The 14,582-nt window shown below is 42.4% G+C and overlaps 1 protein-coding gene across 1 annotated transcript in view; it reads left to right on the top strand.

The window, feature by feature from the left end:
* The window catches only part of igsf11 (immunoglobulin superfamily member 11), a 203,175-nt gene that overhangs the window by 131,535 nt on the left and 57,058 nt on the right, over nucleotides 1-14,582 (top strand). Inside the window, exon 2 of the mRNA XM_033033157.1 lies at nucleotides 163-326. Coding sequence (XP_032889048.1) covers nucleotides 163-326 — 164 coding nt within the window. The remainder of the gene's footprint in view (nucleotides 1-162; nucleotides 327-14,582) is intronic.

Below are 14,582 nucleotides of genomic sequence, written 5' to 3'. Positions count from 1 at the left end.
TTTGATTTTGTTCGTTACATAGGTTTATAATACATTTCTAATATATCTTGTATTCTGTGAACAGTTCATGACTAGTTCATAATGAAAACAAAGTATTTAAACGTGATTAATAGTATGAGATGGTTGTATTGCATTGGTGTAATATTAACTTTTTCTTGGCAGGTTGGGTGGAGTTGTTAGAAGTTACTGTGGGTAGTGCAAGTATAACGGTTGCCAGAGGTCAAACAGCTGTACTAACATGTACCTTCACAACAAGTGCAGCGTTGAATCAACTGAACATCATCTGGACTGTGATACCTCTCTCCAACACCAATCAGCCAGAACAGGTTGGTTTCTTAAAAATAAATATTCAATTTATAAACTGATATATTTGCATATGCCTGCATTCTCTAAAATCAGTTTAAGTCCACCTGTGATAGGCACAGTGGTGAAAAAGGATAGGTGACATTTTGGGTCAGGACCTTTCTTCAGTTCTGATCTGAAATGTTACCCATGCTTTTTCTCCAGAGACGCTGCCTGACCCACTAAGTTACTCCAGCACTTTTTTGTCTATCTTTGGTATAAACCAGCATCTGCGGTGCCTTTCTACATATTATGCCGATGTGTGTAGTACATCCTTGAGGCTGGGGAGGTTATTGGTAGAAGCAATATCTAGGAACTGCCTTAATGGCAACTGCTATAGACTGGGATAGCCTGTCTCATTTGACCAGAGCAAATCCTCTGTTGAGCCTCATAACATGTAGTGTTGTTATCACTTGGACAAGGCGCACGAGGTCCTTCACAAAATGGCAGCAACTCGCGTGAGCTTCAGGATATTCAATGAGCTTTACTGTTACATTCCTTGAAAACAAAATGTATTGAGCTCTTTGCTTCCCCACCAGCCATACATCGGGTCATTTGTTGCTGACAGTGATTTGTCTGGCCCTCTCTTATCTCCCAGTTATTTTTACCCCGTTCCTTCTTGCTAACTGTCTGAAGAAGTATCCTGACCTGAAACGTCATGTTCTCCAGAGTTGCTGCCTGACCTGCTGAGTTACTCCAGCGTTTTGTGTGTATCTTTTTTTCAGTTGTGCAATGCTGAATGAGTAGTGCTGTGTGTTGGGAGTTCTAAGTAAATGATCCTTAAGTACGTTGTGAGATTCAAGAGCAGAGTAAAATTTAGAAATCCGAGGAAAAAGGATGGAGAATGAAAGATTATACTTGACTGGAAGCTCAAGGTCACACTTACAAACTGTATTTGGTCTTGTTATTGATACTGGTTTATTATTGTCAAGTGTACCAAGATACAGTGGGCTATCCAGTCAAATCATATCATATTATATACGACAACAATCAAGCCATACACAAGTGCAACAGGTAGAGCAAAGAAAAAAATTACCAGAGTGCAAAAGCATAGTGTTACAGCATTGCAACGTTACTGTTACAGAGATAAGTGCGGCATCTGCAACGAGGTAGGTTGGAAGGTCGGGAATACACCCTGATCCAAGTAAGCGAGAAGGATGAGGAGTTGCCTCAGGGAGGACATATCTACAGTGCTGAGCGTGGATATTCTTGGGGGATTGTCCAGCAAGGCAAAATGGGCATAACTTAGAAAGAGGATCGCACTTAGGCCTCCTAACCGTCAACATGAACTAGAAGAGCAGATGTGTAGGGAGATTGTAGAGACCTGTAAAAAAATGCCCTTCTTTACGAAGGAAGTCACTAAGTTGAAACAGGTACTAAAAAGATGCATTGGGATGTTACCTGGGCAGGCAGCTTGAGTTATAGGGAGAGGTTGGATAGGCTGGGTCCTTTTACTTTGGAGCGTAGGAGGCTGAGGGTCACGTTAATGAGATGTACAAGGGGCATGGATAAGGAGAATGCACATGGTCTTTTATGCAGGTTAGAGACAGTTGGAGGGCATAGGCTTAATGATAGTGGGGAGAGACTTAAGAGAGACCTTGAGGGCAACATTCTCACTCACGAGGTAGGCCGTATCTAGAATCAGCTGCCAGAGGAACCTTTTGAAGTGGGTGTAATTATGACTTTGAAAAGGCTTTTGGACAGATATATGAAAAGGAATGGTTTGGAATACAACGGGCCAAATGCAGGCAAATGGGGACTATCCAGGATGCCAACTTGGGCAAGTTTGATCGAAGAGCTTGCTTTGGTGGTCTATAGCTCTATGATTCTATTTATGTAGCTTGCATTTATATAATATTCACTCGACCTTCAAACATTCCCAAGGATTTTACAGCCAATGGAGAAATTTGAAGTTTATTCATGATTGAAGCGTGGAACATTGTCATTTAGGTTGTTTCTCTTCATTGATCCTGGCTCTGCCTCATTTAGAATTTCAATTTATCTGTTGCACTTGAACAGGTAAGAGTTTAGCTTGTACTTTGGCTGACACTTATGTACTTTGCTTGCAAATTTTCATTATTCAGATATATTCCTATAGAACACAACATTCATCGTACTTTTTATCAAATGACCAAAAGTGCAGGTACTGGACTGGGAATTGCTTGTCACCACCATTCAACATCAATGTCATCTACATTGCTGAATATTAATATACACAAGGCACTAGGAACGAGCAATGCATTCTACCATTCTCTTGTTCTTCAATCCCCCAGAAATTGCGATGTAAATTCAAACTCCATGATGAAGCTCCATAGGATTTTTGTTAGGTTGCATTTAAAGTACCGTATGTTGTTCGAGTTCCCCCATTACAGGAAAGATGTCGAGATTTTGCCGAAGGTGCAGATGATGTTTACTAAAATGTTGCCTGGATTAGCGGGATTCGGATACATGGAGAGGTTGGATAGACTTGCATTTTTTTTTTTCTCGGGAACATCAGAAGTTGAGGGGTGACGATGGAAGTATATAACATTCTGAGAGGCATTAACAGGGAAGACAGTGAGAATCTTTTTTGCAGGGTGGAAATGTCCAATACCAGAAGGCATGCCTATGAGATGAGAGGGGGAAGCTTTAATGGAGAGGTGTAGGGCATGTTCTTTTACACAGAGTAGTGGGGGGCTGGAACGCATTGCCGGGGTAGGCAGATACGATGGTGGCATTTAAGAGGCTTTTAGTCAGGCATAATATAATAATAATAATAATAACTTTATTTATAAAGCACTTTAAACAACTGCAGTTGCCACAAAGTGCTGTACATGAGAACTCATGGACAAAAAGCTATTACAAACAATTAAAAACCATTAAAAAACCGTAAAACGAAGGACTATAAAAAACACACTAAAAATTAAAAGACATTAAAAGCACTAAGAACAGGAGCAATGCCTCAGCCAGTGTCGAAAGCCAAAGAATAAAAATGTGTTTTTAGGGAGGATTTGAAGATGGACAGTGAGGGGGCCTGTCTGATGTGCAGCGGCAAGGTGTTCCAGAGTGCCGGAGCAGCAACAGAAAAGGCTCTATCCCCTCTGAGCTTCCGCTTAGACCTTGGTACCTCAAGGAGCAGCTGATCAGCTGACCTGAGGCACCGGGCAGGAGCATATAGGTGGAGCAGCTCAGAGATGTAAGGCGGGGTGAGCCCATTCAACGATTTAAAAACAAATAAAAGAATTTTGTGGAATGTGGAAGTGAAGGGAATAGAGGGATATCGATGATGCAGAGGCAGATGAGATCAGTTTAACCAGGCATCATGTTTGGCACAAATATTGTGGGCCGAAGGGCTTATTCCTGTGCTATACTGTTTTATATAATATGAACAGCACGTCATATTCACCATGCGCAGCTCACAACCCAACGGTATGAACTTTGAATTTTTCAATTTTAGGTTACTCGTACAAATCCTGTGCACACCCCTTCCCTGTGCTGAACCTGGACTCTCACCTATTTCCCTTCTCCCCCTCCCCTTTTCCCTCCATTACTTCCTCTGGCTTCACTATTTGCAACTCTTCAATCTTTTCTCTTACACCTTTGGTTTTAATCTCTGGCCTTTGTTCCAGCCGTCTGTCTATCAACCCACCCCCTCGTCTGTATCACGCTCTGTTCTGCCTCTCCTCTCTCAGTTCGCTTCCCCCTCTTCCACTCCTCCACACAGCCTGTCTGAAGAAGGGTCATGCCCAGAAACGCCACCTAACCACGTTCTCCAGAGATGCTGCTTGACTGGCTGAATTATCACAACATTCAAAGGATTGAGAACATTTCAGATATCCACTAGGGTTGATAAAAGAATCTGATAAAGAAGGACAAAGTATAATATGATTCGATGCTGCCTGACGTGCTGAGTTACTCCAACACTTTGTGTCCTAACTTGCTATGTTTGTTTGGACCATGCTACCTTGTGATGGACAAGTTGTATCTTGCTTGTCTGATCTCTGTTTATGGTTCTGTGTATTCTGCAAACACGTTTCAAGTCTTATCCAGCATTTCCCAGGCGAACACAATCTGATTCTAAAGTACTTTTCTCTCTTCCTGAGAAACCATTATTTCTTTGGGCTCCTTTCGACCTTGAAAATATCTGGCCTGCCCATTCCATGTTTAATTACGTGATCCAAGTCTCAGTTTAAAGAATGCTCTTGCAGATCCTTCAGCCATCACAGCTTTGTGTACCTGGCCATTACATTAAATGGCACTGGGTGAGTTTAGTGAGGAAGATCAGCATTATTTTAATTGCAATTTAGAAGTTTCAATGGCATCCTGATTAGAAAACGGGTGTGAATGTCCTCCATAATCCTATCTGTCTGTTTGGGAAGACATATTACCAGCATATTCTCTAGTGTAGTTTATTTGGAGTCTTTGTTATTTTGTATTCCCTTGGATTTAGAAATTTCTTGCATCTTTAATTTGAGCTTACTTTAGAGCTACCGTGCGGAAACAGGCCCTTCGGCCCACTGAGTCCATGCAGACCAGCGATCCCCGTACTCTAGACTATCCTTCACACTAGAGACAATTTACAAACTTTACCGAAGCCAATTAACCTCCAAATCTGCACTTCTTGGGAGGAAACCAGACCACAACGGCAGCAACTCTACCGCTGTGCAACCCACAATAAGATTGAATTAATCTTCAGTAAACAACTTGGACTGTTGTGCCTTGTCCAGGTGTCCTTTCTCTTACACTATTAGCATTGTCTTTTACTGTTCAGTGAGTTCCTTCCCCCTTTCCCCTGCATGATCTGTCATGGGCATATTTATTTTTATTTTGCCTTAAAAACCTTTCGAAATTTACCTTAACTACTACAGTTGCAGATAAAGTGGTTGCGCACAAATTTAACACGTCTAATCAGATTGATGATTGAATGGAATTTATTTTGTTGTTCCACTTTCTCCCTTTTTTGTTGCAGGGATTCATATATTAGTACAGAGCAGTTGAACCTTCCTCAAGTGTTAGCATGGGCAGTGAATTCAGTTTAATTTAGCAATACAGCATGGAAACAGGACCTTCAGCCCACCGAGTCTCTGCCGACCGGCTATCACCCATAAAATATCGTACACCCTAGGGACAGTTTCCAGAAGCCAATTAACCTCCAAACCTGCTCGTCTTTGGAATGATGGAGGAAACCAGAACACCCGGAGAAAACCCACGTGGTTACAGGGAGAACATGCAAACTCCATACAGACAGAACCCATAATCAGGATCAAACCCGGGTCTCAGGCATTGTAAGGCAGCAACTCTGCCACCCTTTAGTGCTGTTTAATTTCCCTAAATAATGGCAGCATCTATCTAATTCCATTTTATTCCTCGTGACTGGCATTCAAATTAACTTAATTTCTGAAGCTGTCCATGACACTTGTGTGAACTGCGAGTTTCTATAGACTGCTACTGTTTTCAGCATTTAACCGATTAGAAATGTTCTTCTTTCTGCTTCTTGTCTAATGTCTATGATTTTAATGTTGGTAAGTACAAAGTCAATTTACCAGAGTTCTGCCTATACAGTTACTTCACTGATCTAACTTTCAGTTCCTCCCTCCCTCATTTTTTAAATTATTACTTTACATTACTGGCTTTTATGGCCCTGGATATGAGCATCACCTTTGCTGATAAATGTGGATAAATAGCCGAGATCCCAGAACACTTCCCTACAGCACACTATCAGTCACGGCCAACAATTATTCCACCTCTATCTCTTGCTGCTCTGCTCATTTCATAAGATCGATAATTTGCCTTCAATTCCATGAGCTTCAGTTTTAGTTTATGGACTCTTATAAAGGCCTTTATCACATGCCTTCTGGAAGTTCATATAATATCCATAATCATTCTCTTTCCCACCTCTTTAATCACTCTTTTGGAGAAATCCAGAATAAGTCATACGGTCTAGCCTGATAAATTCTTTTGTTCAAACGCAACAAATTTTCATCCATCCTAAACTTCATTTTAATATTTAGTAACTCCCCGACAAGAGATTTCAAACAGTGATCTATGATTCTTATTGCCACCGGTTGCATTTCTTGAATGGCAAAATGACGTATTTTAAAGAAATAAATTCAGAATGTTCAAAGAAAATTAGTAACGTACAGTCTCAATTTTCCAGTTGCCCAAATAGCACCTGACCACCATGTTTTGTTGTTTTTTTTTGCATTATTTTAGTTTAGTTTAGAGATACATGATGGAAACAGGCCCTTTGGCCCACTAAGTCCACGCCGACCATCTATCGACTTTTGGTGTGTGGGAGGAAACTGAACCACCCCAAGGCAAGTCATGAGGTTCGAGGGAGAATGTGCAAACTCCACGCAGACAGCGCCCGAGGTCACCATTGAACCTGGGTCTCTAGCGCTGTGAGGCAGCAGCTCCGCCAGCTGCAGTTCTGTGCTGCCCCTTATTTCTATTCTTCTTTGCAAGGTTTCTATGGGAGCAAGTATTTAGTGTTCTTTATTGGGCAACATAATGCTATTCGGGAGGTTGGAATAAAGAGAACTCATTCTCTCCAAAACCGCTTCCATATTTTGCTTGGGCAGCTTACAACCCAGTGGTATGAATATTGATTTCTCTAACTTCAAGTAACCCTTGCATTCCCCCTCTCTCTGTCCCTCCACCACCCAAGTTGCTCCAGCTTCTCATTCTGAACTAGCAAACAGCTAAAAAGTGGCTTGTTTCCGTCATCATCATTACTTTTTTGCATATCTTTCATTCATTTGTTCTGCACATCTACATCACTGTCTATATCTCTCGCTTCCCTTTCCCCTGACTCTAAGTTTAAAGAAGGATCTCGACCTGAAACGTCACCCATTCCTTCTCTCCAGAGATGCTGCTCGTCCCGCTGAGTTACTCCAGCATTTTGTATCCACCTTCCAGTATATCGTTTCTTAAAAAGAGACTGACATGGAGTGTGGAAGAACTGGCAAAGAGTTCATTCCTTTCAGTGGTAGGACAATTTTTCTTAATTACAATCAGAAAAAGATCCAGATTGCTGTCCATTATTACCTATCATTTAAGGCTGAGAATAACCATATAAACCAAATAACCATATAACAATTACAGCACGGAAACAGGCCATCTCGACCCTTCTAGTCCGTGCCGAACACGTATTCTCCCCTAGTCCCATATACCTGCGCTCCGACCATAACCCTCCATTCCTTTCCCATCCATATAACTATCCAATTTATTTTTAAATGATAAAAACGAACCTGCCTCCACCACCTTCACTGGAAGCTCATTCCACACAGCCACCACTCTCTGAGTAAAGAAGTTCCCCCTCATGTTACCCCTAAACTTCTGTCCCTTAATTCTCAAGTCATGTCCCCTTGTTTGAATCTTCCCTACTCTCAGTGGGAAAAGCTTATCCACATCAACTCTGTCTATCCCTCTCATCATTTTAAAGACCTCTATCAAGTCCCCCCTTAACCTTCTGCGCTCCAAAGAATAAAGCCCTAACTTGTTCAACCTTTCTCTGTAACTTAGTTGCTGAAACCCAGGCAACATTCTAGTAAATCTCCTCTATACTCTCTCTATTTTGTTGACATCCTTCCTATAATTAAGCGACCAAAATTGTACCCCATACTCCAGAATTGGCCTCACCAATGCCTTGTACAATTTTAACATTACATCCCAACTTCTATACTCAATGCTCTGATTTATAAAGGCCAGCACACCAAAAGCTTTCTTCACCACCCTATCTACATGAGATTCCACTTTCAGGGAACTGTGCACAGTTATTCCCAGATCCCTCTGTTCACCTGCATTCTTCAATTCCCTACCATTTACCATGTACGTCCTATTTTGATTTGCCCTGCCAAGATGTAGCACCTCACACTTATCAGCATTAAACTCCATCTGCCATCTTTCAGTCCACTCTTCCAACTGGCATAAATCTCTCTGTAGACTTTGAAAATCTACTTCATTATCCACAACCCCACCTATTTTAGTATCATCTGCATACTTACTAATCCAATTTACCACACCATCATCCAGATCATTGATGTACATGACAAACAACAGTGGACCCAACACAGATCCCTGTGACACTGGCCTCCAACCTGACAAACAACCATCCACCATTACTCTCTGGCATCTCCCATTCAGCCACTGTTGAATCCATCTTGCTACTCCACCATTAATACCCAACCATTGAACCTTCTTAACCAACCTTCCATGAGGAACCTTGTCAAAGGCTTTACTGAAGTCCATATATACAACCATCCACTGCTTTACCCTCATCAATTTCCCGAGTAACCTCTTCAAAAAATTCAAGAAGATTAGTCAAACATGACCTTCCAGGCACAAATCCATGTTGACTGTTCCTAATCAGACCCTGTTTATCCAGATGCTTATATATATTATCTCTAAGTATCCTTTCCATTAATTTGCCCACCACTGACGTCAAACTAACAGGTCTATAATTGCTAGGTTTACTCTTAGACCCCTTTTTAAACAATGGAACAACATGCGCAGTACGCCAATCCTCCGGCACTATTCCCGTTTCTAATGACATTTGAAATATTTCTGTCATAGCCCCTGCTATTTCTACACTAACTTCCCTCAATGTCCTAGGGAATATCCTGTCCGGACCTGGAGACTTATCCACTTTTATATTTCTCAAAAGTGTCAGTACTTCCACTTCTTTGAATCTCATAGTTTCCATAGCTACTCTACTTGTTTCCCTTACCTCACATAATTCAATATCCTTCTCCTTGGTGAATACCGAAGAAAAGAAATTGTTCAATATCTCCCCCATCTCTTTTGGCTCTGCAGATAGCTGTCCACTCTGACTCTCTAATGGACCAATTTTATCCCTCGTTATCCTTTTGCTATTAATATAGCTGTAGAAACCCTTTGGGTTTACTTTCACCTTACTTGCCAAAGCAACCTCATATCTTCTTTTAGCTTTTCTAATTTCTTTCTTAAGATTCTTTTTACATTCTTTATACTCCTCAAGCACCTCATTTACTCCATGCTGCCTATAATTATTGTAGATCTCCCTCTTTTTCCGAACCAAGTGTCCAATTTCCCTTGAAAACCATGGCTCTTTCCGATGTTTACTATTTCCTTTCAACCGAACAGGGACATAAAGATTCTGTACTCTTAAAATTTCACCTTTAAATGTACTCCATTTCTCTTCCACATCTTTCCCATAAAACAAAATGTCCCAATTTACTCCTTTTAAATCCTTTCGCATCTCCTCAAAGTTAGCCTTTCTCCAATCAAAAATCTCAACCCTAGGTCCAGTTCTGACCCTCTCCATAATTATATTGAAACTAATGGTATTGTGATCACTGGTCCCGAACTGTTCCCCAACGCATACCTCTGCCACCTGACCCGTCACATTTCCTAACAGGAGGTCCAGCACCGCCCCTTCTCTAGAAGGTACTTCTATGTATTGCTGCAAAAAACTATCCTGCACACATTTTACAAACTCCAACCCATCCAGCCCATTTACAGAATGTGTTTCCCAGTCTATGTGTGGAAAATTGAAATCTCCCACAATCACTACCTTGTGCTTACTACTAATATCTGCAATCTCCTTACATATTTGCTCTTCCAATTCTCGCTCCCCATTTGGCGGTCTATAATACACCCCTATAAGTGTTGCTACCCCTTTCCCATTTCTCAGTTCCACCCAAATAGCCTCCCTAGACGAGCCCTCTAATCTATCCTGCCAAAGCACTGCTGTAATATCTTCCCTGATAAGCAATGCAACACCTCCACCTCAGAATGACAGATTTTTAAACTATATTTGAGTCAAGGAGGTATGACAGAGGGGAAAGTGATGTTGGGCAGCAATATGATCAGCCGTAATCTTATTGACCAAAAGCTCACTCAAGGGGCCGATTGTATATTCTTGTTCCTTTTTTTTGACGTTTTTATTAAGTTCTTATTCTGACCCTTTCACCCAGCGGGTGTTTAGGGGGTAACCTCACTTCTGTACATCAACAGGATATTGAACACACGGAAGAGCATTGCAACTAAATGTATTCATGGTGAAATACACTGAATAGCAATTTGGCTCCTAGACAAAGAGGCTGACTTCTTGCAGTGCTAAATCTGAATTCTGTGGCAAATATTACCTGTGAATGTTTGTCCTTGTCGTTGCAAAATCAGAATTTACACAGAAGTATTTCTTAATGCCACTTGGGCGGGGGGGAAGAGAACAAATATCTCAATTTCACTTTAAAAATGTGTTGTTATCTTTTATCCATGCCAGTAACAGCACTCATTGAGGCTTTTGTTTAATTTTCTTGCTTATGCTTAACATTTGCATTTTTTGCATGTTTCTGGGTTACTTTTCTTTACAGTACCGTGTTTATCATTTAGCGAGTTGCCAGCTACAATTTATATTGGAACAGCTATGGTTCTGATTTAGTCTTTAGAGATACACTGTGGAAACAGGCCCTTCGGCTCACTGAGTCCGCACCGACCAGTGATCACCCCGTCCAGTAGCACTTCTCTACACACCAGGGCCAATTTACAATTTTACCGAAGCCCATTAACGTACAAACCTGTACATCTTTAGAGTGTGGGAGAAAACCGGTGCACCCAGAGAAAACCCACATGATCACAGGGAGAACGTACAAACTCCGTGCAGACAGCACCTGTAGTCCGGATCGAACCCCGGTCTCTGGTGCTGTGAGGCAGCAACTCTACCAATGCCCACCGTGCCACCCCTGTTTGGGAACACAGTAATCTCTCTAAATACCTGCTTTGGAAGAAGGCCTCGGGTTCACCTACAATATCTGAACCCAAGGCTCTCCGCAGACCAAGGTCGTTCTACTCTGCTATGTTAGTAGATAGCTGCCTTTGCTGGCTGGAAATCAAGATTTTTGCAGTCTCAATTCCAATATGCTACATCATAAAACTACACTATCCCAAACGACCATTATCGTCAATGGAAAGTTGTGGCCTTGGAATTTAGTGGGCTACACGACACTAGGGGTGTCCTACACTACACCCTACACTCCCTACACTAGGAGCGCCGCACTGAAGGCAGCCTCGTTTGTTTTTCTATTTTAAAAAAAAATTTCCGTTAGTTTTAAAAGTATGTTTCTTTAGTTTCTTTAACTTTTCTATGTGGGGGAGGGGGGTAGGGTAAGGGGGAAACTGTTTCCCAGTCACTTCCTGGCGAGGATGTGGATATTCTCCGAGTCGCGTCGTCACCCCCTTCCTCGCGGCCTACCACCTGGATTGGAGCGGCCTTTCCTGCCGGGGATCCGGATCAGAGCTCCAGCAGCGGCGGCACAGCGCTGGATTCACTGCGGAACGGGCGATGCCTTACCTGGGATCACCGTGGAAGCTCCGGAGTGTTGGGCCTGCTACAACAACATTGGAGCTGTGGTCTGCAGAGCTTCCAGCGCGACCGGCGCTGTCTTCAACATCGCGGAGTCCTGGGGCCCTTTGCCGAGGGCCGCCAGCATTGAATCTCCGCCCGGCGTGGCCTATGGACTTCGGGAGCCGCGGACTCTGGTAGGAGGTGACCGTTCGGATGACCGAGCCGCGGAGGATGTCCTCCCGTCCCGACGACGGACTTCCATCACCCCGGCGAGCGGGTCTGAACATCGGGCCGCCCGTAGCGGCAACAGCGGGGGGTTCAGGAGCCCCCCCGACCACGGGAGGACAACAGAGGATGATGACTGAATTTTGGAGCCCTCCCTCACAGTGGGAAACTTTGATCCCGCTGTGTGGGGATGTCTGTGTTAAAAATCTATCGTGTTCTGTGCTCTTTATTATTCATATGGCTGTATGGCGACCACATATTTTACTGTACCAATAGGTATATGTGACAAATAAATGTATCTTGTACACTGTGGGTAGTTCCCTTCTCCTCAATGTCCCTGCATCCGACTTTACATTAAACACCTCCTCGCGTTTACCTGACATTTTTTTGTTTAATTTTCATCTCTAACTTTTGTCACTTCACTTATCTGTCGATCACCTCCTCCCCTCACCTGTATCCACCTATCATTTGCCAGGCTTTGATCCATTCCCCCACTACACCATATTCCTTTTCCAGCGTTTTCTTCCCCACCCCCCATTCCATCAGGTCTGAACAACGGTCTCGACTGGAAACGTTGCCTGTCCATTCCCTCCACAGATGGCCTATGCTATGCCGAAGCGGCTGAGTTCTGAATTCCTCCAGTACTTTGTTTCTAGCACAAATATCAAGCTCATGCAGCTGCAACCTTGCTAATATAGTCACAAGAACAAACACTTCCATGGCAACCGAGGCTCTTGCTGATGCAGCCTTGAATCCCAATCATTTTTAGGTGGTCACAGTCAATAAAGTAGAATCTTTACACTGAAGAACATTTGCTTACTAGGGTCATGGTCAATATAATGTTGAATATTAAAGCAATGTTTGAGATGTTTGAACAAACTAGGGGTGGAGGGTTATGTAACAGTCCTCTATATGCTCTCAAAGAGCATTGTAGGGTATTGCCAGTGGAATACCGTTCCCTGACGTGCAGCAGATGCAAGATATATACTCGCTTGAGCCCAGGGGCGACTCGCTGAAGCGCTTTTGTGAGCTGTAAGATGTTTGCAGTAGGGTTTGCAGCAGTGTTTCACAAGCCCTTCACTCGTGTGTTGATTCTGTGCCACTGTCAAAAGTTGTATGTTGATATATATATATGTGCGTTTGTGTATGTGCGTATGTATATCTATCTATAATATAAAAGTGTGTGTGTGTATTTATATATATTATATGTATGCGCGCGCACACACACACCCCATCATTCATTTATTTGCCGTCTGTACTCCACAATTTGAGATTTGTAATAGAAAAAAATCACATGTGGTTAAAGTGCACATTGTCAGATTTTAATAAAGGCCATTTTTATACATTTTGGTTTCACCGTGTAGAAATTACAGCAGTGTTTATACATAGTCCCCCCCATTTCAGGCCACCATAATGTTTGGGACACAACAATGTCATGTAAATGAAAGTAGTCATGTTTAGTATTTTGTTGCATATCCTTTGCATGCAATGACTGCTTGAAGTCTGCGATTCATGGACATCCCCAGTTGCTGGGTGTCTTCTCTGGTGATGCTCTGCCAGGCCTATATTGCAGCCATTTTTAGCTTATGCTTGTTTTGGGGGCTAGTCGCCTTCAGTTTTCTCTTCAGTAATAAAAGGCATGCTCAGTTGGGTTCAGATCGGGTGATTGACTTGGCCACTCAAGAATTTACCATTTTTTAGCTTTGAAAAACTCCTTTGTTGCTTTAGCAGTATGTTTGGGATCATTGTCTTGCTGTAGAATGAACCGCCGGCCAATGAGTTGAGGCATTTGTTTGAACTTGAGCAGATAGGATGTGTCTATAGACTTCAGAATTCATTATGCTACTACCATCAGCAGTTGTATCATCAATGAAGATAAGTGACCCAGTACCTTCAGCAGCCATACATGTCCAGGCCATAACACCCCCACCATCGTGTTTCACAGATGAGGTGGTATGTTTTGAATCTTGGGCAGTTCCTTCTCTCCAACTTTGGTCCTCATGTTGATAAACAGCAATAAAAGTTTCCAAATGTGATGGAAAGACTGGGGGAAAGACTAGGTGCTGAGAGCTCTCTTATACCTGCATTAAGGAGGCATTTAAGCACACCTGAGCGCACCTGAGCAATCACACATGTCCCAAACATTATGGTGCCCTGAAATGGGGGGGACTATGTATAAACACAGCTGTAATTTCTGCATGGTGAAACCAAAATGTATAAAAATGGCCTTTATTAAAATCTGACAATGTGCGCTTTAACCACATGTGATTTTTTTCTATTACAAATCTCAAATTGTGGAGTACAGAAGGAAATAAATAAATGATGGGTCTTTGTCCCAAACATTATGGAGGGCACTGTTTATACACACATACCACACACACAAAATCACACACGCACGCACACTAATAGCGCAAGAAGTCAAAACCAATGCCCCCAAGTCTATGTAGTTCAGAGGTTATTTGGAGGTGAACGTGTTTAATAGCCTGCTGATGAAAGCAGCCCATTGCCCCATCCCCTCAGCGGAGTTGTTAGAGATACCTACGCCAAGCCACTCCTTCACCATTTGGTTTTATTCCGCTTACTGCAAACAAATGATCAAGACATAACAGTAATATAATCTGTTACTTTCATTATTCTCAACACCAAATACTTATTTGGTATTCTTGCACAAGTGAGTGCAACTCAGAGATAAATTTCTCAAAGCAAGAGC

Source organism: Amblyraja radiata, chromosome 14 (assembly GCF_010909765.2).
Source record: "Amblyraja radiata isolate CabotCenter1 chromosome 14, sAmbRad1.1.pri, whole genome shotgun sequence".
NCBI classification, from domain to species: Eukaryota; Metazoa; Chordata; class Chondrichthyes; order Rajiformes; family Rajidae; genus Amblyraja; species Amblyraja radiata.
Note: the sequence above shows the minus strand (reverse complement) of the source record. Positions and strands in the feature narration are given on the sequence as shown.